This window comes from Haliaeetus leucocephalus, unplaced genomic scaffold, assembly GCF_000737465.1.
Source record: "Haliaeetus leucocephalus isolate CR32 unplaced genomic scaffold, Haliaeetus_leucocephalus-4.0 Scaffold273, whole genome shotgun sequence".
In the NCBI taxonomy this organism is placed as follows: Eukaryota; Metazoa; Chordata; class Aves; order Accipitriformes; family Accipitridae; genus Haliaeetus; species Haliaeetus leucocephalus.
The window spans coordinates 10,902,676-10,930,608 of record NW_010972709.1 but is presented as its reverse complement, the minus strand read 5'-3'; the positions used below and the strand labels follow the sequence as shown (position 1 = coordinate 10,930,608).

Sequence of the window (27,933 nt, the reverse complement as noted above, 5' to 3'; positions counted from 1 at the left end):
CTCCTGCAGCAGCAGCTGTGGCTGGTGAGCATCACCCTGCCAGCTCTCCCACCTGGCCCTGGGGTTTATCAGCAGCACAGGAGCAGAGGGGACGCACTGGATCCCTACTCCAGGCCAGTCTGCCTTGCCAGCTCCACCAGTTTACATCATCAGAGAAATCTGTCCCAGCACAAGGATCCAGTCATTCACCTTCCCTAAACCAAGAATCAGATCCTTTATCATTTAATCCATCTATTTCAATGACTGATCTTTTAAATTAAATATTTTAGATTCTTACAGAAAATAAAAAAAATCAGATAAAACGGTGATTAAAATCACAGTCAATTTGCAATGCTTTCATTGAAAGTACCCAAGCAATCTGATTTAAAAAGATGTTAAGAATCAAAGCCCATTTTTCAGAAATGTCAATAATATTCCAATGCAACTTGTCCACTGACCTGTGACTCAGCGGGTCGCTCTTGAGTGAGTCAGTCATCTCACAAACCTAAGACTGGCCACATTCACCAATGGTGAAACACCACCGATGTCCAAAGTTACGTCAGAAATCAATTTGGTCCCAAACCCCCATCTGTGTACTCAGTGCAAACAACCAGAGAGCAATTACTGTCCCAGGTTTTCAAAACACTGAACATGTTTGGAAACAAACTGTTGCCTTCCTGTTTCCAAAGCCTGGAATAACGCACTGAGGCCTACCAACACATCTCCTGAATCATCCCTTCACGCACAAACCTGAAGAAATAGTCTTCATCCTCCATGAGAATTACTCATGAGATGGTGATGAGACCCCATCCTTCACATCCTGCTAGAAGCACCCAGCCACACTGCCTTCCCCCTGGCCAGATTCTGATACACTCGCTCACATTGGGCTGGACATAAATAATCCAGTTGCTTCCACCCTGTTCCCAGGACTACTCTCCAAAACGAGGTAAGGTATCAGAAGCCAGAGCAGCAAAGCTCGCTAGCTTTCATGGGGGGAGAGGCATCTGCCCAAAGATGCTCGATGCTTACAAGGTTGTCCAGTTAACAATCACCTATGACAGATGGACTCTGGGAGAGTCTGATTGGTACCTGTGGAAGGTGGGGAAAGATCTTCAGAGAAAATAACAAACAGGTGTTGTGACACTGACCAGTATTTCTAAAAATAAAATTAAACCAGAGGGTCCCGTGGCTTTCCTCCTGTGCATACTCTGACGATTCCAGTGCCCAAGTCCTAAGTGAGTGAGTCCTTCCCCAGGGATGGCTTTGTTCATATTTTATTTAGTGCACTTAAAGTGACATTTTCTACAGCTGCCAAGAATGAGGTGGTATTTTCTGCATGGATGTTGGCCCATGCAGGGAAGGTCCCCAGCTGGAAGATGCTCTTGGCCCATGTGTTCATAGCCAAGCTAAGAAGCAGAACTCCCATAAGATTCATGAGCAACCCAGTTCTTGCCTACAAAAGAAATACAGACAACTGTTGAGTTTAGACTGGACATCTACAGCATGTGAAGCATGAAGCTATTTGAATATAAACATTATAAAAATGAAAGGCTTAATTGCCGTTAATATTAGCAACATCTTAAGCAGGCTTTCTTAAGCCACAAAGGCCATTCTGCAGATGCTTACCAAGCTTTGATCCATCAAAACAGTAACATCTGTTTAGCCTCAGGAATGTCAGCAGGAACTGGAACTGCGCCTAATTTTACTCATAAGCTTTATTTCACTGAGCTGGGGAACTTGTCCTGCACCCAGAAGCCTATGAAAGTTGAGCTGCTGACACTAGCAGGAACAGGAGCAGGGTCTGGGAGATGCTGAGCACATTCAAGACCATCTTTGCCACCATTTGGAGCCATGGTGGCACCAAATTTCACAGGGCCAGACTTCATACACACTCCTTCCATACCCCTGTGCCTTCAAACACTGCTGAGAACAGTAGCAGACTTCTGGTTTTTTACTTTACTACACAGTGAACTAGTAACAATCCAGAAAATTCCTTTTTTAAACACTCAGGATGATTGTTTTTCAGCATTTTCCATATCTAAAAGAACTTACCATATCCTTGACCATCAAGTGTCCAGAAGAAAACGCAATTGAGTTAGGAGGTGTTGAGACTGGCAGCATGAACGCATAGGAGCACCCTATAGTTCCTGGTATCATTAAATAGAGGGGATTTACTTTCAGACGAATGGCCTTGAAAAACAGAAAGGAACAGAAATTGCATCTTGGGAATTCGGAGTCATAGGCAGATATATCAAAATGCAAACAGCTAGTGCACTGTGCAGAGCCCTATCCCACACTCTGTGATAAATAATCATGTATCTCGCCAACAACATCTGATGGATTGTTATCTGGCAGTATCCACGTTACGCTACCGGCACTTGCTTTGTTGCTCCTACGGATTTCAAAGCGCCTGAAGCCCAGAAGCAGGAGAACCGCACAGTGCCTGTCTGAGCACAGACAGAACACAAACCTGCCCATCTAAGGGGCAGGGTGAGGAGGTGAGCAGAGGAGCAGCTGGTCTTGCCATAGGACTACCTTACCAGCTCTGCCAAGACAGGCAGAAAGATGATAATAGTGGCTGTGTTGCTGGCAAACTCTGTGAATAAGGCGATGACAATTGTGATGAGGATGACAGCCACGGGCGGTGGTACACCCTCCAAGGGATGCAGACGGCCTCCTATCCAGACGGACAAACCAGACTCCTGCAGAAGGGGAGAGCAAAGAAGCTGGAGAGCAGGGCTCCTGTGTCCCTGCAGGTGAACCGACCCTCTCCTAGAACTGCAAATTACATACAACCTTCACAAGCACCTATGTCCAGTGTCCTTGGGGTATTTAACAGCAAGCAGTTTGAAAGGAGTTGCAAGATCTCTTAATCTCCTTAGTTATCTGCTGCCCATTGTTGTAACTTGGAGTTGAGAAACAAGTCCTTCAAGTGTTGTGACTCCACAGATGCAAATTTCCCAGACCCAAATGAGAACCCCAAGTGCACCCTGACAAAATCCAACTCTGTTGGGCAGGATGACTGCAACTTGGCTTCTGTGCCAAGCCTCACCTCACAGCCCTTCGCCATGGCAAAGCCTCCTCCAAGCAGCAAGATGATGTTCCAGGGCACTGTTTCTTGGGCCTTCCTCCAAGTCAGCAAGGGCTGTGTCTCAGTGTTTGGTGCTAGACAAAGAGAAAACCCTCATGTCAAACACGCACCCAAAGAGGAGCACGTCAGTCATCATCTGACTGAATGATATCACGAGCCTGACATCAGTGCCGAAGCTCACTAACCACGAGCTGCTGATAAAATATACATATGGAGTCTCTTAAGCCAGATAATTAAAAGATCATTTAACTTAATATCAGATCTTAAAAAAAAAAAGGAAAAGAAAAATTTTAGCATTTAAAGTTTTCTTTGAGGCTTTCTTGAGGGAACTTTTAATATCAGGTTAATTTTCTCTCTGTAACAGACATAAACATTGTCCTCAACAAATGGGAGTCTGTGGAAGGAGGAAATTTTCTACCATTTGAATTATGAAGATGTTACTAATTTTCCACTTGCTGTTCAACAGCTGGAGAGTATTATAGCAAAGAGCTCATCTCCCCTAAAGGCCATCTCTTAATACATGATGAAGTGAGCTCTGTCATATGGAAGGATGCACTAATGGGACTGTAATTTTCTGTCAAACAAGGGCACACATATTTTATCCAGAGGAGGCCTGATTAAACATCTTTCTGTTTATGGACAGCACAACAAGTGTGCATGACTCAGAGTAGCTGGTATTTTGTTCCCATAGACCCCAAGTAGTGCTGCACCATCCATGAAGGGCCTTCCTTAGCTGCATCTCCACATTAAGACCATTTCTTATTCTAAGTGGCTTATGAATTAAAATTTATATCTCATTGCTACTCAGGAGGACAGACCCAAGGTCTCAAAAGACTCCTGGTACCAAAACCTGATGGAGAGTTGGGGCTTTAGGAGTTTAAATTCTAAATCATTCCAGGAACAGAGGAAGGGCCCCTATTTTTGAGTACAGACATCTCGCCCAGCCCTGCCTTCTCAGAGATTCATGCTTCCCCCTGAGGGACAGGAGCTGTTTGGGAGGCAGCAAGCAAACCTCTGTTTCACAATCAGGCTGCTACGGTAAATCCACACCAATTTCAGTTCACTTCAACCCACCGTGGCATCATCTCTGACAGCTACATGAGCAACTGAGTCATTCCTGCAATCGGCAGCAGGGCAGTGACTGCTAAACTTCTTCTGCCACTTCAGAAAAAAAGCCTCTGTGGGATTATATTGCACCTCCAAACCACACTGCTCCAGACGGCCAGCGCAGCTGCTGTGGGCTGGTACAGGTCAAAGGGGGGATAGTCTTGGCTCTTGCTCCATGCCTGCCCTGCCAGAGCACAGCAAGGGCAGAGCCTGGGCCCGGAGGGGTCTCCTACTCACCTTTCAAGTCAAACCACCACCTGAAGGAAGGTTTTTGCGAAGGGAAGAAGAACAGTATAATCACAATGGTGATTCCCGTAACCGCATCTGAGATAAACCTGTCCAAAAGCAGCAGAAACACTTGTAAGCAGCACAAGTCTGTAGAATTACAAAGTTTATGAGAACAGGGATTTACCAAAGAAGATTATGAGTTTCCATCAGGTTTGAACAATGCTGATTGTTCACAGTTCTTTTCTTTTTAATTCCCTGCCGAGCTACATTTATACGATGGGCTGTGAACCCCCTAGAAAAGCTGCCCTACAAATGTAAAAACCAAGATCTAATCCCCACCACACTGATGTTCTGGCTGTTCTGATTGTGGAGTCGTGGTCAGTCCATGAGGGGCTGTGAGGACAAGTTTCCTCAGCTCATTGCAGGGAGGAAGACAGGCAGAGCCCAGACCATCTTACTTATATGAGCTCTTTGCAAAATGCTCAGACTAAGGTGAAAGGCAGGTTCCATCCAGTAAAGAGCTTAAGCATGGGCTTGACTGTAAGGAGCTATTAACTGATGAGGAAAAAGTTCATAACTACTTTGTTCTATTAAGGAATGATTTATTAAGCTAGGGCTTTATTTTACAAAAACTGTGAAGGTCTCTTCTGTTAAGAAATAACAACACCCTCTCTGAACTTTAGCATTGCCCAACTGCTATATCCGTTCATCTTCCCAAGGTATGGATGTCACAGGGGAGACAAACTTGCTAAACAGACAGGATAGCACTTGGGGTCAGCTCCTGCCATCTCTCTCCAGTCTCCAGACCTCCAGTGAAATCAGTGGATTGCATAAAGAATTCAGTATTTCACTGTAAATGTACCTATAAACAGCATTCCCAACATTAAAACCCTAGGTATGGCCTCAGATAGACACATGCCAACTTCCCACCAGGCTTCATGTACCTCCTCCGGGAGACAGAAACAATAAAGCTGGCTCTGCTACTTGAAGCTCAGCTTAATTTATTCCAGGAAACCTGAGTGTCAAGCAATACATTCAGAAACCCAGGAATCTCAAAGACTTGGAAATGCTATTGAAAAATGTGACAGTGGAATTAAAATAAAATCTTACCCTGGTGCAAACAAGCTTGCCCAACCTGGAATGAATTTGGGATCCCTGGAGAAAAGCATGATTGCAAACATGCAGAAAAAGAAGAAAATTGCCTGTTCTGCAAACCTAAAATGAAAAGAAATGCAGTTAAAATGCTGATGTGCTAAAGGGGTGGATCCAAGCTAGGACAAGTATTGAGCTCAGGCTGCAGCAGCTTGGGTGAGAAGTTAGGCTGGTTTTCTAAAAATAACTACAGTGCAACATTGGAATAGATTGTAAATCTATTTACAAATATTGGTATTTGCCAGGAATTATCTCCTACTGGAAAACATTAAGGAGAGGCAAGATGGGCATCAGGAATGCCCAGATGTCACAAAAGGCGTATGCAAGGTTGAGCCTCTGGGTGTGGCAGAGAGGAAGGGCCAAGCAGCTTCTCATGGTCATTCCTCTTACCGCTGCCCTCCGGGATGTCCCTAAGGCATGGTCAGCTAGGGATGATTTCACTCCAGTTCAAGCAATGTAAAAGGATAGCTGAGATTCAAATCATATATGAGACAGCAGGAACAAACTTCTTCAAGGTCAAAACCTAAACAGTATCCATTAGACACATGACAAACAGCAGCATAAATGGCAATATCATCCACTAAGTATCTAGTGGAATAAAGATTTAACCAAGACAATGCCTCAAAACACTGTTTAAAATCTCTCCAAGCACAAGGAAGGGCATTTAAACCATTGGGAAGAGGCCACTTGCATTGATTTTAAGTTACGGGGTTGCTAATCAAATTGGTAGAGCACAGCTTAATGGACTTTCTCACTCCTAGACCTCAAAGTGGGACTTTGATTCTTTCAGAGACATTTTGCAGGCTGCTCGATAATGTACTGAATGGAACAAATAAACCAATTTCTTTCATTTACAGCACAGGCACAGACAATTGTCTTTGAAGAACCACTCTCTTTTCCACACAACAGCAATAATTACAATGTCGATAGCATGACACAAACATCGCTGAATCTTCACAGCATTGCCGTGAGTACAAAAATATTATTTTACAGATGGAGAAACACAGACCATTTAAGGTTAAGACCTACAGTTTCAAAAACCTTCACTAGCCCTAGTTGCCCAGAACACCCGTGTCTGGTTGGACATACCTAGGGTTTGATTCTTGGAGACACTCAGCTTTTCCTGCTTCCCCCTTTTTTGGCATTTTTCATAAGTCTAAAACTCATGTTTCTTTCTGCTGGTTCCTTTCTCCAAAATACTATCCCCATCACTGCAATTTGCACCAAGCTTTTTCCAGAAGACAAGACCTTTGAGAAACTACAATAAGAAGCTAAAACAGTCTTGTTCTTTCTTCACCTAATACAGTTGAAGGAGTTATTCAGAAAAAAATCATGTATTCCATCACATGGATCTGACTTCTTTCCATATACTTCCTCTGAGCAGCTATTAAGCTTTCTTAAAGTATATCCACAATCCATATGATTCATATCTATCATGTGATTCATCAGCCTTCTCAGCAAATGCTTCCTGCTTCGCACAAAAAGTACGCACAAACCTTCAAAATTCAGCCTGTGTTACTTAGTACATAATATACACAGGATTGGTTTTGTCCCTGGAGTAGAAAAATTACAAACAGTAATTAAACAACCCAGCATGAATTCACTCTATAATACGAACTTTGTTCTTGAGAAGATTTGAGTACAAGCTGCTATTTGCAATTATTCCTGTTAGTGAAGATGGAGAGGCTGGAGCATACAAAAAGCAAACTTCAGCAGGTTACAAACACTCTGAGTGGAAACATCCATTTCATTTTCTTCTAAAAAACTCCATTTCCCCCAGTTCTCCACTCTTAAGACAGGACATTTCTAACCTACTTGATTTCTTTTTCATTTTAGTCCCGACTTTATGACTCACTTTGTTGGACCCAGTTTCTGATAGTCTTCCTTTATCACTTCTCTGGCTCGGGCTTCTGCATCCGCTCTTATATTTGATTTTTTTGTTCTCCAGCCCCTGCCAAGAAACACAGTTATACCTTTACATGCCTCTAACAGAACCAACACATAGCAAATGCTGCATTTAGTAATGCAGCATACGCACACACGATGCCCTCCTTCAGTGACTGCTCTGCAAGTTTCAAAGAGCTGCACGTCTCTGGTGGCTCAGTTTGCGTTATCTTCAGATCATGAAGACTGATGGTGAAGGTCTCTGGTGCAGATACAGGCAATAAGGCCCTATTTTATATATCCTTTCTCTCTGCATTCATACAAAGGAGACCCTGCAGAGGTTAGGAAGTTTCCTCTCATTTATATTCTGAACTGTTTCCTCCAGCATGGGTTGTGATTGCCAGAAGAAAGTCCCAACTTTGCAGGATTTCCTCATCTCTAGCAGATACCTACTTGGGCAGAACAACAAGGAAGAGGGTGACACGGAAAATGAATCTGTCCCTTCACTTCTCAAGTCACTTGCAATTTCCTGCGTGATCCCAGGATGCTGCTGAGGATCAACAAAAATGTGAGGAATTTCTAACCGGCCAGGAATGTTAATGTGCTCCTGGCTAAGCCTCTTAGCCCAGCCACACTGACCGCAAACACCGTTTGATCCTTTGTAGTATGACCATACAAATGATATATTCATATCTCACACCTCATCTCCCATCACATCCCATGCCGCTGAACCCAGTTTCTAACCCTGCCTGTGACCTTGATTAAACCCAGCTTTCTGCATCAGTTGCATCCATCCGGCCCCGTGGTGCCTGTGCTTCCTTCATTCATTCACCGTTGCAAAGGGATATCATGGCTGGATCTTCTGTGTGGATGAATGGTTGATCATTCAGAAATTCCTGAACCTCTAATAGGTATACTTGGCCCTTTAATTTCTTTTTCTTTTTGGGGGGGTGTTATTGATCACAGCATCAGCTCAGCTCAGCCAGCCTACACCTAAGCCCTTTAATGTCTTTTGGATTCAAGCAAAGCCAGCCTGCTACTGGAGCAATGTCCATCTGCCTGTCCTGTCTGCAGACACCAAGGACTTGGCCACATAGAGTGTCCAGCCACTATCCCCAAGTCGTTACAGTCAAAGAAGCCGAACGGAGTCCTGCAGAACCTCAGCTGTACTTGTGCAGCTTTGCAATGTCTCTTCCGAGGCACCTCGCCACTGGGGAATACTGGTATCTGCACTGGCCCAGCTATCCCAATAAAGCCGGACTTTGTGCTGACAGAGACAAGCCAAGCAAAACAAAAACCATCACGTTCTCCAAGCGCAAGAGCAATTCTGCATTTCACCAGGGGCTTTGGCCAGCACAGCTACCTCTTCCCTCACCTGATCACCAGGGGCTGTGCCGGCAGGGCGCCGGGGCCGTGCCCCAACCCTCACCATAGGACCCCGGAATTCAGGCTCCGCGTCGCACAAGCCCCGGGCACGCGATGCAGAGCAGTGCGGGTCTAAGCGGCTGCGAGCCAGCAGAACATCCCACAGCAGCACGCAGAGCCTCCTGTGAAGCCCCACGAGCAATTTAAGGACCAGCGTTTGGCATTTTCTGGATTGAAACTTTCCCATTGATTTTTTCCTGTCTCTATGACAATGTAAATATTTGGACACCTGTTCTCTTTTTTTTCCCCTCTTCTATTTGCATTTTTAACTCAAAATAACAATTAAAGACTTTTCTAAATACTAGAAATTCTGCATGGTCCCTGGAGGAAGCAGGACTGTGAGTTTGTTACTATCACATATGAGAGTATACAGGGAGAGAAAGGGCTCCAAATGAACCAGCATGGCAATGTTACAACCATCTTAAGTAGTGTAGACTAGGGGTTGCACATATCCAGCAAAGACTTACCGAAAAACATGTTATTCTCAGTTACAGATTAACACGTTGTTGTAAAATTAAACCCTGTTGTGAAGTAATCTGTTCCAAACCCCAGTTTCTGCCCCAGGAACAAATCCTGGCTCTTTTATGTTCTAGGAGATTTTTGCTACTAATTCCAAGGAAACCATGATTTCATGCTGGTCTTCAAAGTTTGATCCTGCTTTCCCTTCTGTCAATTAAAATCTGTCACTGACCTCCACAGGCCCAGGTTGGGCAGTAAAACAACCTTTAAAAATTGTATATTTAAATGAATTAATATATAACACTTACTCTGTACACATATGTATTTCAGTTAGATAAAGTATATGTAACTATGAGATACCTTTAAAACCTTCCTGTTGCATATCAGCTTTGTAAAAATAGATGACTTGCTATAGCAGGACCACCCTGAAGTTAGTTATGAAACCCCCCACTGTCAAGGAGATGATATCAGTAGATTTAGTATGAGAATTGTGATGAACATGTATTTCACAATGCTGGTATAACCAGACTATGTATATGTATAGTGAATATAAACATACCTCAGGTTAATTCCTCCATACAGGATGGAGATCCATAGCCATCCCAGGAGAAGAAAAATCAGCATTAAAGGAAATGCAAACATAAACCAAGAACCAAAGTTCACCACATCACATTCTGGAAAATAACTAAGCAAATGGGAAAAATCAAGTTAATGCAAGAAGGGAAAACAACCCTTCAATTTACGGGTAAACAAACATCTGAAATCAGCAGCAAAATGTCCCACAAACTTGCCAGTCTGCATTTAAAACCTATTCCCCTGTGTGCATTAGCAGTTACCTGGGCACTAGGAGATTTGGGGAGGGTTCTGTTGGGACAACCCCCCCAGGCCACCCTGCCACCCGCAGCTCACCCAGCCCAGCTGTGCAAGCTTTCATGGGAAGATCTGAAAATCTCTCCAGAAGCCTGATGCTTTCACACAATGATACTCCTGAACACCCAGGATTAAACGCTGCTACAGTAACTGCTGAGAGGCTGAACATGAACCTCATAGGGATGCTGAACATGCCTAGGAGAGCCTGAACACGCTACTTGTAGAGGCCAGTAAAGAAATACCTGCAGGCACTTAGAATGGCACAAATCTCTGTTCCTATGCACATAGAAGGCATCTTTTATTGTCTAAGAAAACAGGCCAGAATTAGCGGGTACTTTATTTTCCTTTCTACCATACAGCAGTAGATATAATTGCTCACAAAACACAACACAGCTTGTTTCATCAGAACAGTTACCAGGTTAATTGTAAGTGTGTAGTGAAGCCCCATTAAATTCAATGGGATTAAGAGCATCAGTAAGGTGAAACATATATGCACGGGTTTGGCTGACAGCCTGGCTGGATATGCTGGAAACCCACTTATTACAGCCAAGACTGATGCAACCACCCTGCTTTCATCTGTTCACAGTTTCCCAAAATGTTCTGGGAGGGCATGAATTTTCCCAACTAGTTCTCGGCACAGAAGGGAATTTCCTACAGGGATGAAGAACACATCTCTGTTTCCCAGGATTTACAGGATTTTCTGGGATGGCCTCCCATACCTCTTCAGCTGTCCCAGAAGGATGAGGTTTGGTGCAGTTCCCGTCAGCGTTGCTGTACCTCCGATGCTGGCCGCGTATGGGATTGAGATGAGGAAACCTTTCCATATATTTGTTTTGTATTCCTCCTCCTTCTTTAAGTCTGAGAGAGCATCACTGGCAACCTCCTTCTCCTCCGTCAGATCTTTGCTTTAAAATAGTCCAAAAGAGAATCTGGTGAAAGCCCTGGTTTAAATACTGCACAACCACTTCAGAGCCTTGACAGAAGGAAATTCCCAGGTTTTAGAAATCCAAGCTAACACTGTCCTCAAGGACACCTTAGCAGCTCAGTGCAGCAGAGGGGTCTGCTCAGTGAACTGCCACGCGGGACCGGCAGCCTTGCAGAGGGCAGAGCACCCTCAGCACCCATCCGTAGGCACTGAGGGTGCACGTGCCTTGCCCAGCCCCTCAGCAACTTCTAACACTTAACATAAGGCCCACAGGACTGCTAAAAGGAAAAAAAAAAAAAAAATTTGATAGCACCGAGAGGAAAGAAACATCTGTTACTGAAAAGATGCTTCCTTCCCATCATTGTTATCAAAGCAGGACCATCACCAGTGTGTAAATCCTGGTGGGTTTTACATCACCAGCTTCACACATTTAATGTTCCTGAGAAAAACAAGGCACAATTCCCCAGCAGGAGACACCTCTGGCTACCATTTCAGAGTGGCTGGAAAATCTCTGCAATGATTTGGACACGCAGAGGAGTGCTGGACACACGGAGGACAGTTTCTGTCATTGGGCTGCTAGTGATTGGGATGTTTGGTATAATCAAAACATTTCAATGATTGAATTTCAAATTCCTAAAACTTGGTCTAGCTCAGGGGATAATTCTCTCTCTCAACTCTCTAATACAAACTTTATAGTTAACTTACTCCTCAGTACTTGCCAGAAACTGCATCTCAGTTGGTACAGTGTAAAGTTTATTCTGCTGTAAAGATGCTGAAAAAGAAAGATGAGGACTTTAAAACAGTTCAAAGCATCTAGAAAATTCTCCTTGAACCAAACAGAGGAATGGAGCAAACAACTGCTATTTACACAGGAGGGGCTGTGCAAATGAAGGGTGAGCTCACGTCAAGGGGACGGGGTCGGGAGCACCTGGCAGGCATGAACTCCTCCTGCCACCCCAGTCCCACTGCAGCACCCAGCTTCTCCTCCAACACCCAGAGGCACTCAGTCCTTTTACTACTTCTGCCACTGGTTGGGCTCTGGGATCTTCTAACGTGACCAGCAGTTCCAGGGTGTCCCTTATCAAGTCATGGGTTTGGGGAGGGTTTTTTGGGGGGAGGGTTAACCTTAGCTCATTCTTAGGAAGAAAAACTGTTGGGCCTGATATATCTGTAAGGCATGTTCCTCAAGGTACAGCAGGAGCACTCCCTGTCACAGAGCTCCGTTCCCAAGGGATGAGAATTTTACCCCCTGCAGACACCTAGCGCAAAGTCACCATAAAGCTGTAGTTCGCTCTTTAAAGATGAGAGTGGGGCACACCTGGGGATTAGGCTTCGTACCAGGTCCTCTGAAATCCACCCTGACAGCAAGGACCATTCCCAAGCCCATCAGCCCCTCCATAAATGACAGACCCTGCAGGCTGAGCAACCGGTCCCTGACACAAGTTTAGGGCCACCCCAGGAGGATTCTGTTGCATACCCAATTCCCAGGGACCCTCCTGCATATTTTGCATGGGTTCTGCCTCACTGTCCTCCTTACCACCAGCCACAGGGAACACAAGCAGGACTCAGGAGCACTTGAGGAAAGGGTGTATTTTGACCAGAATGACCAATGTTCTCTTTGGCAGCAAACTGGGAGGTGCACACCACTCTACCACACACATACATATGGGAGAATTCAGAAATCAAAAGACAGAAATGCGATACAATCACTCTTCTTTTACCAGATCTTACACTAAGGCTTGTGGCATTTGTAGTCCTGGCTCATGGCTTGACCTCCTGAGGTTGAGAGTAGAGGTGTGCTATTAAACCCCATTTTCCATATTCCTCCTCAGGACTGGAGCACTTGTGAGTTGTGAGCACCTTCAGCCCGGGCGGCCCTTCCCTGTCACTGCCGGCTCTGCTGCCTTTCTTTGGGCTATTTGCATGGGTTTGGGTCCAGAAGCCTGTGTCCCTGCACCTTCCCAGGCTCTGCAGACCACTGTCCACAGAGGCCAATGGCTGGTACTGCCACCCCAGCAGTCCCCAAATTTCCTTGCACCCCTCCTCAGGCTGAAACATCATCCTCTTCTACCCATATATGCACTAGAGACAAAAAGCAGTGCATGGAGAGTAGCCAGCGGTCAAAGTCTCTGGACTCACTCACATGTACACCGAAGACACCGAGCTTGTTCCAGCTCAGTGAACCAAGGATTTTTTAAATGTCATGTTTTACATATCACTAATTTACTGAATTGGAGTTAATTGGCTTGGACGCACACATGCTGAGCTTTCATCCCAACAATGCTGCAACAGAGGGATGTAATTAGAAGGACAAACATTAACCCATAGTTGACTGTTGATCACCCAACGCATTTAGCCCAAGGCCTCTTACCACTGCCATCCCATTCAAGCCTAGTGCTGGCTCTGCAAAGACACATATTTCATTCTACCTCTTAACATTTTTTGATTTTTTTTCCCTTCTAAGCCCAAACTCCCATCCCATCTTGCCAGGACCATCTGTGAGTTACCTCTCAAGGAAGGTTTGCAAAAGGCAACTATGCAAAGGAAAGCCAGAGTTGCTGCAGAGCAAACTTTTCCTATGAAACTTGTAAAAAGGAGTTGAAAATTGTTACAGGTCTGTAAGTCAGAAGAGGCCAAAGACCACTGAGGTAGAACCTGGCTGTACACATACATCTCTCACAGAGCAGCATGAGAAGGATTCAGCAGCCATTTCACCCAAATACCTCATATGGCTTAGAGGCAGAAAGGTTTGTCCTAGATAATGACTTTTTTATTGTTTCTAAAACGTTGTAAAGGCCTGAGAAGTAATATTTCCACCCACTGAGGGGTGCAGGCAGCAGCTTTGGGGCCATACCCTGTCAGCACAGACTGGGGTTAGGCAGCCAAACCAGGCAGCGGTGTCCAAAAATGCACATTTCCCACTTGCCCCTTTAGAGACATCATTTCCATCATTTCGCGACCCAGCAGAACACCTCAAGCACTGACTGCAGTTTATCTTGAATTTGCAGAAGATACTGCCTATGCAGGAAAAAGAGGATAGAAATATTTTCTTGTGATATTTTACCTAGAGATATTAAAGCTGCTCAAAGAAATGAAATATTGCCAATGATGGGTTAGTGGGCAGAGAGCAGGAGAGATGGTCAGGCTTACTAGCACAGCAGTTTCCAGCTTGTCACACACCTAATGCTGGAGATGTCAGGCAGAATTGTAGGGGATCAATAACCCACCTCCAAAAGGAAAATTCTGAAAGTTGAAAAAAGCCTGTTGGTGTTCAGTTTATAACCCTATTTTGATCAACCAGAACCAGATGGGACTTCAGCCATCAAAGCTCATCTAACCACATTTTTGCATCAGTAGCCAATAGCATCAAAATGAACAAAAAACTACACTGAATTTTAGCTATCAAGGACACAAGCAAGCAAATACTTACTGACCTATAACGTGCTGCCCACGTGGTTGAGCATAAGTGATTGCAACCTTGAGGTTCTCTCATTAGCAAAAAAGTGTGACCAACTGATCAGCCACATCACTTTAATTCTGGCACTGTGTGTAAGCAAAGCCCTTCACAAAGCTGGTTTCATACCCTTGTTGAAATTCTTCAGAAAAGCAAATGCTTTTACATGCTACATGTTCTTCAATATATTTGTAATTTTTTTTTAGCCACCCAAGTATTTTTTAGCCTCCTGGACACTACTATAGTGTTATTAAAGTATACCCAAGCAGATTTCAAACTGACCTTATCATATGCCACTGTAAAACTTTGCTTCCACATACAGTCCCCTTCTCAAATAAATCTGCCGGTCTTTTTTTGGAACACAGGTTACAATTCAGTTAGATTACAAAAATTAAGTAAACTATGAAATGAGGATACCTTTTTCTCAAATGCATGTTTCTTTACATTGTCAGGTTTCATCAGGTCTGTGAAAAAACTAACTGCAACAGCCCCATTGGAGATGTGCAGCCAGCCCTGACTGCAGATGACACCTGACAGACAGAAACCCCCTGCAGAAAGTTGACCTTCACGTCTCCGCTCCTAGGTGTAATATCAGATTCGTCGCTTTTGTCTGACTTCAGGTTTAGGGCTTCCTTCAGGGAACTCTGTTTTTCTCATCCATTCAGAAAGATTACAGAGAAGGATGAGTCTACTTTGGGACACTAAAGTTCAAACAAGAAATCTACAAGAAAATCTGCATTTTGATGTTGTAATGACTCTTCCTTCACTTGTATTTATTACTTCTATAAGCTTCTACCTCCAAAGAAAAATACATCATCACGCCATCACATGATATTTGCAAAGCATCAGTTTATTCATTCTTCTACTTGCATTGCCTCTCCCTTTGCCTTTTCTGGCTTCTCTCACCACTGTAAGCGTTGTGAGCCAAGGACGACCATTTTGTGCTTGCCAATATCTAGGACAACAGGGGTCTTGATTTTATGTGTTCCCAAACTCTACTGTATTTACAGTCACAACTACACAGTCAAATCATTTCAGAGGTTGGGGTCAAGAAGGTTAAAAGCAGACTAACAAAACACAATGCTTCTACAGAATAAGAAATTATAGCAAGAAGGTCAGTGGGGTTGATTTTAATAGATGTCAATGGTCAAAAATTCATAAAGCAAATGTGATAAAGCAACCTGGAGCGCAAATATCTCATGATTGCTAGACATTAATGATGAATGATTAATTATATCTTTATTAGAGTATGCACACATTTGAGTCTTCTTCTGGGGAGTCATTTTTCTGCCTTAGGACTCAGCAGGAATGAAAAAGCCATTGCTTTTAAATTACAGGGGCAGAAGAATTACCAATTAGTGCGAGAAAGAGAAGCCGTGACTACTGCTTCAACTATCAGTAATAGCTGCAAAGGGGACTTCATGACTTCATTTCTGTTCTGCTGTTTCTCACCACTGTCTGCCAGAAGCCCAAACTCCAGGTAAATGACTTGTGAAGAAAGGGCTGCAGGAAGACCTTATCTGACTGCATACTCCTGATCCAGCCTGTCCATGACCTGCTCAGGAACAACACCAAGCAGCAGCATCAAGCTGGGAAATTACAAAGCACTTTATAAATAGGTATTTAATCTGCCAGCCTTCCCTTTCATCCTTCCTTTCTCCTCCAGCTCAGGCTCCAGTCTCCTGGGGGAACAAACAGGAAAACGAGAGGAGAACCGGCCTGTCCACAAGCACACGGCAGGCCTGTGTGCTGCCACGGAGGGGCCGTCGTCCTCACCCTTGTCCTGCTCTCGCTGCCTGGCCTGTCCCTTGCCTGCCCCTGCAGCAACGCGCCATTACGTAGCGCTCATCTGCCCAGGTGTTACCACCTGCAGCCCTCCCTGGCTCTGGCTATCCCCGCAGCAAGGCATCCCTATGAATCCCGTCACCACCGTGCCCACAGAGCTGGACTTTCACTTGGGCCAGCAGCAGGTTTATGGAGCAGGTTGGCTGGGCATCACCACTTCTTGGTTTGTCCAGACGACTCAGAAGCATTGCCTCTTGCATGACATGAGGAAGGGGCAGGATAAAAGGGAGTTTTATGCCAATACTCTTCCATCACGGTAATAAAGTGTGTGTTAAAATGGGACCAGCACCGAGATCAAGCTGCAGCTAAGAAACCTGGTACTTGTGCCAGTGAAGTGAATAAAATGGGGCATATTTGATGGCAGCAGGACAGACCTCAGCTGGCTTATACTACTGCCCTGTCTCAATTACCTTGGTTTTCTTCATTTTCCCTGTTCATATCCTTAGATGTGTCTTTCTCCCCAAAGAGGCTTTTTAAAATTGCATTTGCAATTGGAAGCATCATAGCAGTGGAGGCAGTATTACTTAACCACATGGACAGGAAAGACGTTGTCAACATCATCCCTAAAATTAGTCTGGAAGAGAGAAAAAAGGAAAAGCTGAATTTCTTCAGTTTGGCAAGTTCTCTGATATATATTATAGCTATAGGAAGAACACTCATCTGCAGGGATAACAAAACTAAGCAAAAAGGACTTCTGTGACTATCCTGTAACTGGATGGAGCACAAATATGGGGCTGAACCAAATCAGTCTCCTTGTGCTCCGCTGGCCTCTGAGCAAAGGCAAACAGCTGAATAAACTCAATAAGCTGGAGAAAAGGGGGTGTGGACAGCCCCCTGGTATGGGAGACACTCGCATCACAGCCCACCAGAGCAGAGCTGCTTCCCAAGCGCCTGTAGTTCATGTTCCCCATGGAGATCCCCCTGCTCCCATAGTCACCTGGCTGGCTGGACTCCCACCAACATGAGGACCCGGAGCGCAATCCTGCGGTGTAAATTCCACTCCTCAATGGCCGAGGCCATGATTAAACCACTGAGGAAGAGGAAATTGGTGTCTAAAAAATATTGTGGGCAAACTTTGTTAGATGGGAGGATCCCCAAGAAGGGAAAGAGGACGATGGGCAGCAGAGCCGTCACGGCCAAGGGCAGCGCCTCCGTGCACCAATACAGGGCCATCAGCAGGATTACATAGAGACATCTTCCTTCCTGAAAAAGGAGGAGAGAGGAAAAGTAAGACATGGCATTACAGAGACATCTTTTCACTTGGAGGCGCTTAGACGAGCAAAACGCACCAATTACTCCTTCAGGGATACAGTATTTCTCCCAGATCATTTCCACCAAGTGCAACATCTCCTCCCCTACATTGTGTAGGGGTTCAGGACTGACACTGATCCTCTGAGACCACATGAAAACCCAAATCCTCCTCGATTGCCTGAGCTTCCTATGTGCTGCAGGGTGGCAGTGCACTGGGGCATCAACCAAGGAAGCTCTGGAGAATGGGACCTGTCCCAGCATGTTGAATTAGGGTGCTAATCCTCAGCAGGCACTGCTGCTACCATCCTTAGGTGTCCCAATATCTGACCCTGCTACACTTAATGTTTGTGCTTTCTCTCCAACTTCCACAGACCGTGCTTTGCATGGCTATGGAAAAACAGCTTGGAGAGATGGATGTATCGAGTCCCCACATTTGCAATAGGAGGCACACAGAAAGGTTCCTTTTCTTGGATCAGAGTCTCCCAAGAGATCTGTGAGAAACCATTCCATGGCAACCCATCCCAGTCCCTACGGAAATCAGTAAATCAAGCGCCCTGGTGTCACGCCACTTCCTGAGGGCAGGGAGCTCGCCCATGCCCAGCATCGCCCCAGCCTCGGCCAAGGCTGGCAGAAACCCAGTGCCCCCGCGCCGCAGCGTGAATTCATTCATCCGCCCAGGAGGCACAAACTAGACCAACGCCATTTGTCCTGACAGCCACAGCCGAAATGACGAGCGACGGAAAGAAGTCCGAACGGCTCCAAGCCCAGGAGAGGAGAGCCCCGGGGGGGGAGGGGGGGGCCCAGCACAGAGCTGGGCTTGGTCACGGCGGGGCTGAACGGGGATATTGTCAGCGACCACAGGGCAGAGTGCCCGCAGCGCTATAAATAACTGCCGAGAGTCATTTGGAAGCCACAGAGCTATTTATTTTACCGCTCTTTTCCAGCTTCTTGAACAGGTTGAATTGTTGCTCAAAGGCACCTCTGTCCCTCTGCTTGGGCCCTCTTCCCCTGCACCCAGGGCTGGGCTTGCTGGGGCTTTTGCAAGGGAGACGATGGCTCTGCTCCCTGCCGTGGCTGGGTCGGGAACAGCGTGGGCTGGGAACCGTGTGGAGCTGCGTTTTGGGGATAATGTGGTCTCAGCTGCAGTATTTGAGCGTGCAGCAAGGCACCAGAGCAGGTACGGTGGAGCCACAACCTGCCTGGCTACCTGCAAAAAATTCACTTCAGGCATTAGCTGGATGTGGTCATCCCCAAGCTCCTAGAGCAGACACCAGCCCAGTAACACACCCACAAACTGAGGATAAAAAATAACCACGGTTACTGAGAAAGCCAAAGAGCAGAATCTACCCTGACACCCAGCTGGGTGCGTAAAGCCGAGTGAATTGAAACCAATAAGGATTTATCATTCAGTACATCTGTAGTGAGTGTTTGAAAAAAAAGTGGCAAGAATGACAGAATCTCTGATTTGCTTTTAGCACTCAGGCTTTGCATTTCACGAGCAGTTCTGCTCGTAAAGCTCCAGTGCTTCAGTGCACGTGGAGATCAAATACCGCAGAACTGAGAATAATTTGCTTTCATTTTTTTTAATACATAATCTCAGCGGAGCCAACACTTCATGTGAAATTCCCAAGATCTGGATTTAAAGACCACTTCCAGTCCTAATTTTAGATCCCAGTAAAATGACATATGAGAGAGTGTAAAGTAAAACCTTTTATGTTCCCAGGGCTGAGCCCTGGCACCTGGCAGTTCCCATGAGCTCCCCATGGCTTCGCTTCCTCCAAACCAGCAGGACCAGAGCAACAAACCTGGCGGTGCTGAATTTTGAAAAAATAAAGAATCATGTTTTAAAATGTTTGCACACTAGATTAGTGATTTTCATTCCCGTGGCAACTGGTAATTTCTCTTTACTCTGGTTCTTTTTAAACACCAAAGAAATAGCTTTGCTCTCATTAAGCCCTTTTGCAAATGATCTCTAAAGGCCGTATAAATAATTTTTTTCTCCCACTGGCAAAGTATTCTTCAGTTTTCTGCGGAGAAAGTTGCACCAAAGTCAGCTGCAACATAAAGACACTTTGCCTCTTACAGGGGTAGAGCAACTGATAATATTTAACGATGCCTTGATATAAGAGCATATCAGTGAAGGCTTCAATTGACCTGATAAAATAGTTGAAGTACTATTTAGAAAACTAATTATAAGTAAGGGATATTTATTCTCTGGTGTATGGAGAATGTTCTGAAAAACATTGCAATGAAACACAGCATGAATCTAATAACTAATCTTCATTGCAAGATCAAAAGCCCAGGAGTAAAACTGAAACAGGACAGAAAGAACTGCTATATGGAGGGTTTTCCCAAAATTTTGAAACCTATATCGATCTACAGCAAGCCACTTGAAAAAGAAAGCTGTAGTATTGTTTATCCAATTTATTCTACCCCAAAAGAGGACAAATTGCACCTATGTTAAACAAGTTTTTCACTAAAGATAGGACCTTCATTGAACAAAAAAGGAACAAGACCACTTCAGAATAACTTAGATTTGGAGCAAGCACTCCCCAGAATAAAAAAATTTAAAACCGTTAATAAAATTGAACCAAACTCTATACAAAATTTAAAGGTTTTTGGCTTCCAGATATCTTGCAAATGTTAATTAATTAATGCTCTCGGTGGCCAGCAAGTTTGGTTAGTATGCAAACAATATATGCTAACAAATGTCAGAAGAACGGTCTTTTAGGGAGATGGGCACAGCTGCCCAGCGACAGTCTGGGCTGCATCCACTGTTGTGTGCAGCACCATCACCCCCACATGATCTTTATCCTTCGCTCCCTCTGCTGTGTCACTGTCAGGCTCCTTCTGCTTCTCTCACCTCCCTGCGGCTTTGTTTTTATTTTTTTCAAAATGAGTCTATCAAAGTTCAGGGGGAAAAATGGTAGCGCATAGGAACTTTAAAATGGGTCTTGTGATTGGGTTAATTTTATAACCATTTAATGATTTCCAGGGAAGCGCTGGATGGCTCTGGACTGCAGTAGCTCTCCTTCCTGTTGCTCAAGAGCCTTGGGAATGACCTCTGCCCCTCCAAACACAGATCCTGTCTTCGCTGCACTGAAAGCACTGGGGATTTTCCACACTGGGGGACCTGCTCAGCTACGGCAGAGGAAGCCAAGCCACGAGGTAGTCTCCCATGGGCAGGAGAGCTGGAGGGAGCAGGAGGTCTCCTAGAAGGGCAGATGAGGTGCTCGAGGGAAAGGAGGTGCTGGCAGGGAATGTGGGTCAGATAAGGCAAACTGGCTCACCCAGGCATAGCACCGAGGCACGGGCACGTATGAGTCCCCAGTGCCAACCTGAAAGGGGACATCAGGAGCTTCAGCTGGACCTTGTTCTCCACCAGCCTCAGGCAGCTCTTGGGCAGCCCAGTGCCACCTGCCCAGTGCCCACAGCCTCCCCACCAGACAGACCCAGCGCTCAAAGAAGCCATACCCTGGCACTGCCAAGCTTTGGTTTTTCTCCATCAGCCGTTGCATGTTACATGGTCATCACAGCCTCATCACCCCCACACAGGCTCCCCCCTCACCCTTCCCGCCCTGTGACCGGGCAAACTAGGGGCATACAGGTGACAGGGCTCCTCCAGGACCTCGATCCCAATACCAAGAGATGTTTTGGCTAAACCGGAGCTTTTCAAGACCTTTTAAACCACTGCTACCACAAAGGAACATCCTAATTGCAATACTCAGAACTACTCAGTACAAAAAAGCACTGGTGGCTTTTAGCATCTCGCTCACAACCTGCTCTCACTTTGCAGCTGTGACGGTGCTACTGGCCATCTCGCTCACACTGCCTGTTCTCCAGTGGGATGGATATGTGAATCTGATTTTTACTAACTCAGCTCTTGCAAACATTATGTAATCTGGACATAAACCAAGCCCTGTTTACCAGCCTTCCTGCCAGCAGAGTTGTTTTGCTCCCACTGGGTATTTGCAGAGTGGCTAGAAAGGGGCCGGTAACACAGGGGCACAAGCTGTTAATAGCTTCAGGGAAGATATTTTGCTCTGGAGTTATGCTAAAAAGACATAAAGCTTATTAAACACTTTTATTTAAACTTCTTGAAGTATTTTGTAGTTGGCAGAAAACCAGAATAATTTTCTCTATTTTACAAATGGGACAGCTGAAGCTCAGAGAAAGTGGGCAAACTGACCAAGATCCCATAGGAAGCTAATGACAAAAATGGATTGGGCATCTTAGAGAAAATCTTCCCTGGCTCAGAGGTCTGAGGCTCACACTTTCTCTTGAACGCAGCAATAGATCCTACGTCTTCAAACATTCATGGACTGTGAAACTAAAACAACACAGTGTGATGATTTGACACCGTGCATGAGGTTAACAGAGCTCCCTTTTTGAATCTCCATTTCAGCATCAGGGTTTGGTTTTGTTTTTAAGATAGATCCACCACATTTGATTAGAAAAAAAGAAACATTTTCAGTGATGGTGACCCACCACAAGTTTAGTAAGCTGCTCCTATGATTAATTAACCTCACTGTTAAAATTATGTTGTGATAAGCTGAACCTGTCAGCTTCAATCTTCTGCACCTTTTTATACGCTCCTCCTTTATGCCTTAGCCTGGACCGCCCTTATCCAAACTCTGCTTGTGATTAATATGCCTTCAAGTTAGCGATCAAGTTACTTCTTGCCTTTTTATTCTTTGAAATAAATAGGTTCAGCTCCCACAGCCTTTCACCACATGGCCTGTTTTCCAGTCCTTTACTAATTCTGCGACTCCTCCAGTTTGTCAAAGCCATTTCTGAGCTATGGAAGCCAGACTGGAAGGATGTTCTGGTGAAAGTCACACCCTCACCATCGTAGATCCTCACTGCTCTTGCTCAACTTTCACATGTCCATACACATATTAACCTTCTTGGCTGTGCATAGCCAGTCTGGTAGCTGTGTTCAACCAATTACATATTGCCATCTCAAGCTCTTTTTTGTCATCTACTTCCCAAGAGGGACTCCAGATCAGCCTGACCTGCGGTCAGCATTCCCGGTGATCTCCATCTACCCTGGGGCTTATAGAAATGCACTCGGTTGATTGGTTCACAAAACTCCTCTGGTAGCTCTTATAAAATTCTTGTATGGAAGTTCACTAAACCTGTAGATTTTAAAGTAGCCAGGGCTGGATGCAAGTATTTTAATTTCCCTTTAGTTACTGTCATAATAAAAATATTTCATTATCAGACAACTTCTTATGATATTGGACTGTACTATGAGCACTTTCCTGAGTACGGAACAAAAATGCTTCACTGAATATGGCTTTTCTGCATTGTCCATCCGGCAACAGACTACCACAGGTCAGATTCCTTTTGTGCCACACACTTGAAACACCGCTCATCACCGTCAAGACCCTGCCCAGGGATGTCTTCCTCAATTCTTTCACATCTCTTGTCATGTTTTCTATGGTTCGTAGCTTCCATTCAATATTGACCCTTCTCAACTTCCCTTTTTGCACAAGTATTGCTGCTTTCACTTCCCCTCTGTGCCAGCTTGCTCTTCACCAGGCTTACCCTCTCTCCAGACTGAAGCTCACAGTGCCCATGGTAAAATATCGTCACCCTACTTCAAATTATCACCCCTCTTTTCTCACTCAAGTTCTTCCTCTCATCTCTTTTAAATAACCATTGCTTCCAGTTTTGTGAAATTGGCCTTTCTAAATCACCAAGCATGTACATAGCAGAGATGGACTGTGTGCATGAAATGTATAATCAGGCTACAATCACTTATTTCACCTGCCAGGCTGCTCTCCTGACTGCTACCTCTTTGCCTGCCCATGCTCCTGCTGTGGTCTCCAGCCTGGGATCCAGCTCCCCTCCGCTTCCCAGGACACCCCGCTCCCAGTCCACCACTCCACTCGCCCACACTGGCATCACCCCCTTTCCCACAATGCCTTCGTTCATGCTCTTTGCTTTCGAGTGCAAGCAATGTCATTTTTCTTCTGGAAGTTCTTAAAGTCTCCTTGTTCTAATCAGGAGGACTCATTACGTCCAAGTTAATTTTAAATTGCTCTATGGCCACCGAGGAAGTCAAGTCTGTTTTCTGAAGGCATTGGGCCCTATTTGCCTGCTTGGAGTTCCTTTTAGCAGATTTGGCTGCCTCAGCTGTTACCAAGCCAAGAGGCTGTAGACATTGAGTTCATTAGAAGCTGTTGGAACAAGCTCTTTGCACAGCTCATTAAAAGTGCCCCCCATGCCCCTTCCAGCAGAACAGTTCCTCCAGCCCCTCCTGCCCTGCCTGAGCTCTTTGCAATCATGCACAGCTCTCTGAGCAGGGGGGTTGCGAGCACTTCCACTCACGGGACAAATATTCAGCCATTTCAGCAGCAACCAGAGTGGGAGGTAACACACAGACCCTTGCGCAAAGGACTGGTTCCTAGAAGTGGCTCCACACAGAGCTTCTCCTGCTGCTGTTTTATGTGATGGGCACAAGTTCAGGGAGCACACCCTGAAGTCTCAGCAAACCCATCCACAAAGGAGAAATTTCATTTCTCTTAAATAGAGAAAGGATACTGCAGACAAAAGCATTTACGCAAGTCTCGCTCTCCACTACTGCAACCACAAAGGGCATCAAATAAAAACAAGGGCTATCAATGTCATTTCAGCACCAGTGCCAGCCCTGATGTTGTCCCTCTGTGAAGGAACTCACACAGAAATATGGAGAACAACCACTGCAGGGTGATAGCTGAAGAGAGCTTTAATAGCCACTTGCAGATATGGATGCTGGAGTTCATCAGCAATAAGCAAGGCCAGACTTGATGGATGATTTTCTTCGAAGGATTTTGCCTCCAGGGAGATGTCACCTAGGTGCAGGTTTCACTGGAAAACCCATTGCACGCAGAAGTATCACTCAGAAGTACATACTAATCCAAGAAACCACATCCTATTTGTGGTTCTCTGTTACATTGACTTTAGCTCATGATTTCTTGGTCGCCAGATCCAAGTGAAACGCTGCCCTTGAAGCCAGAGCTCAGGTGGCTTTTTATGGCTCCAGTCCCTTAAGAGATTAAAATTGCTGAGCATCCCAGTGGGAAGAAGGTAAATGGTGACATGATGTGGGAACAGATTTTAGCATCCCCAGAGGAGGAAAGTACTGCAGAGGTGCCTCTAAGACACCTTCTCACAAGGGAACCCTCATCCTGAGGCTAGCAAGGGCTGAGCCTCATTGCTTGTCATCTCCTACCAGTTTCCACAGCACCCTGCGAGGCAGCACACGGACCATCCCAGCAGGAACATGGGGTTCTCCAGACCATCCAACTCTCCCATGCTCCCAATGTGCAAGTACTTGGTAGCACCAAGGTTGCTACAATGACTGTACCACACATAGGAGCTCCTCCTGCCCCAGCTTGCTCTCCCTGGGTGCCCTGCCTAGGACAACCTCCCAGTAACACCAGCAGCAGCCCAGTCAACTGAATTCCTTCGGAGGTAGAGCTTGCTGAATGCCTGCAGCAGCTCTCGCGACCTGGCTGCCCAGGAGAGTGCGAGGTTGGACTCGAGTCCCGTGTTAGGATAAACCATCCGACCCGAGCAGCGCACCTGGGGGCACACATTTTCCATCATGCGCCAGAATAACTTCCAAACACTACCACCCCAGATCCCCTGCCTGCTGAGCGCTCGCCTGTTCCCCCCTGCTTGGTGTTTTTACACTGTGGTTAAAAGCGTAACCTGCTCCCTTCCTCTCCAGCATCCCCCTGTGGCTCAGGCTACGGAGGGCGGTTCAAGCAAGCTCCAGCCGTCAGAACTTAATCCCCTGTTGATGCAACACCAAACTTCCTTTCTTGCTGAACAAGTGAGTGAATTTTATGTTGAAACTAGATGAATCACTGACCCCTGAACATGAACAGATAGAATTTTCTATGGTAGCTCACAGCTACAGGTTCACGCCTATGCCAAACTGGGGGAGAACTTGGTGAAGCTGCAGTCGGACTTGCTTGAAATGTTGCACTGGTTAACAGCTGCGCGAGCATCAGAGTTTTGACGGCAACAAGTGCATGTACCAGCCAGCCTCACTGCTACCAACTGTAATGCATTTCGCGCCCATGGAAAATGAAGAAGAGATCACCAACGCAATCGGGCAGACTAGTCAGCTCTGCCAGGGCCTCTCCTTCCCTGCCCGCAGCTGCCCCACTGCTTCTTCACTTTCTCAGCTGCAAACACTTCCACTTTCCCATCCATCACCAGTTTTTCTTTAATAAAACAGCACTGATCAGACTGGACTGCGCATGAGGTCCTCTGTGGGTCGCACCCAGGAGCGGGCTACCAGCACGCTGCAAGAGTGGAATGGGTGTGAACAGCACCATTACACCAGCAGAGACTTTTTTTCTTCCGTACATGTGGAGAAATCCCTCTCCTGAACACCCAAATCTTTACACAGCGTGTGTAACACTATACGCTTCTACCAGTACACAGAGCATCTAGATCGAGGGCCTTCCCGCAGTGCAGCACCAGGTTCATCTGTGATTTATTCTCACCATTAACCACTGTGCGGTTCAGGCACAAGCTTGCACTGAGTGTACAGTGCATCTCCTCACACTCTTAACCATATCTCATGATTTTACCAGTGCCAAAGTCAAAGAAGATACTATTAAATATAATTGAAGTAACTTGTTCAGCTACCGTAAATGAACGTACAAATATAATTATCTACTTATGAATCTGCAAAGGAATTAAGTGCCTGTTGTGCAATGTGCTTTCTGCTCTTTGAGGCTGACATTTAGTATATTCCTATTAAGAACTCACCCAATAATGCAAAATAGAAGAAAGGGAGATTAAATCCAAAGAGTTTTCTCTTTTAACATGCTGTGTCATTAAATAAAGCAATGGTCATTCTGTGTTTTGGTTTTGGTTTTGTTTTTTAATTTGGGAGATTTATTTGCTATCTTGAACATAAAGGTTTCATCTGACAAGCACTATACAGGCAGAAGTAAATGCCACCTTCGTGTCCTTACAGCACCTGAATCATTCTATAATCACTAAGTACGAACATCACTTATCTTCTGATGTAAACAAAGTTATTCTCAAATGGACCTGAGTCAGAATGTAGGAGTGAAATCCTGCCCATACTGAAGTCAATAGCACAAAATTTCTCAGGGACTTCACCACCTCATAGGTTTCCACCCCAAGGGTCAGACCTCCTGGTGCGCGAGAGCTGCGTACATGGGACAGCTGCAAAAATCCTCCAGTCTCCAAAATTTTGCCACAAATTGCTTAATGTGCAGCCTAGCACACATGTCAAAGCCCAAACCTTACCAGGAAACCAGCTTTTCCATGTCTACAGAACACCACAAACATCTTACTCAGAAAGTCATTTTGGACACAGCACCAAAAGTCTCTCCCCCCCAAGAACTGCCCACAGCGGTGCAGGCAGCACTCGCGGCTCCCCTGCATTTCCCAGCCCTGCAGCACAAACTCCGCTGCACAGCCACCTCCAGCCCTGCAGTGTTCCTCTCTCCCTGCCCACACCGCTACCCGGTGCGATTCCCATAGCAAAGGGGATGGGACAGCAACACCAGGCAGCCTCAGAGATCCAAGCACTTGCTCTTCAACCCAGCTCTACAAACACCTTGCTGGGTGATGCTGGCTGTGGACCTGCTTTGCCTCAGTTTCCCCAGCTCCCCTTTGAGTGCTACTGATGACAACTACAATAAGGCAGCTAGGTATCAGCAAGAAGTATTAGTTAAGTGCCGTTTAGTTCAAGCCGATTCTGAACCGTAGGTTCCTTACGCCTCCCAATGTCTATATAAGCAACATAAATACAGTTCATGCTATCCATCCCTTCTTCCCCCAAGAAGTTGAAATAACCCCAGGATGCCCCCTCCATTCGCACTCTAAGGTGGCTGCAGAAGGGTGAGGAGCTGAGGCAGATGGCGGGCTTCGGTGGTCCCCTCCATCCGGGGCGAATCCCTGGCAGGCAGCAGGGTGACCCTCGTGAGGGCCAAATCCTGCCGGGGCTGAGGCAAGAGGTGAGCAGCAAGGTGGGACAGAGCACCAAGACTACGTCCCCGGTCCACGTCCCCAGGGCTGTGCCCCCCAGTTCGCACCCCCAGCCTGTAGCGCTGATCCAGACCCTTGGTCCGTGCCCTGCCTCAGCGTCCCCGGTTTGTGCCCCTGGGCCGTGGCCCCGGTTGGTGCCCCCCAGTCGGTCCACCCTAGGTGCTGCCCCCCAGTCGGCGTACCCCGTACCCTAGCTGGTGCCCCGCCGTCCGCACCCCTGGTCAGCGCACCCCA

The 27,933-nt window shown here is 45.9% G+C and overlaps 1 protein-coding gene across 1 annotated transcript in view; it reads right to left on the bottom strand.

Annotated features, from left to right (window-relative positions):
• Positions 1-234: 234 nt before the first annotated feature.
• SLC13A3 (solute carrier family 13 (sodium-dependent dicarboxylate transporter), member 3) overlaps positions 235-27,933 on the bottom strand; it is a 27,980-nt gene continuing 281 nt past the window's right edge. The window contains exons 2-13 of the mRNA XM_010569687.1: positions 17,357-17,622; positions 16,830-16,993; positions 11,826-11,892; positions 10,915-11,100; positions 9,885-10,010; positions 7,413-7,508; positions 5,516-5,620; positions 4,415-4,512; positions 3,032-3,144; positions 2,520-2,681; positions 2,032-2,169; positions 235-1,432 (exon numbers count right to left, since the gene is read on the bottom strand). Of these exons, the coding sequence (XP_010567989.1) occupies positions 1,247-1,432; positions 2,032-2,169; positions 2,520-2,681; positions 3,032-3,144; positions 4,415-4,512; positions 5,516-5,620; positions 7,413-7,508; positions 9,885-10,010; positions 10,915-11,100; positions 11,826-11,892; positions 16,830-16,993; positions 17,357-17,622 (1,707 nt within the window). The 3' untranslated portion in view covers positions 235-1,246. The remainder of the gene's footprint in view (positions 1,433-2,031; positions 2,170-2,519; positions 2,682-3,031; positions 3,145-4,414; positions 4,513-5,515; positions 5,621-7,412; positions 7,509-9,884; positions 10,011-10,914; positions 11,101-11,825; positions 11,893-16,829; positions 16,994-17,356; positions 17,623-27,933) is intronic.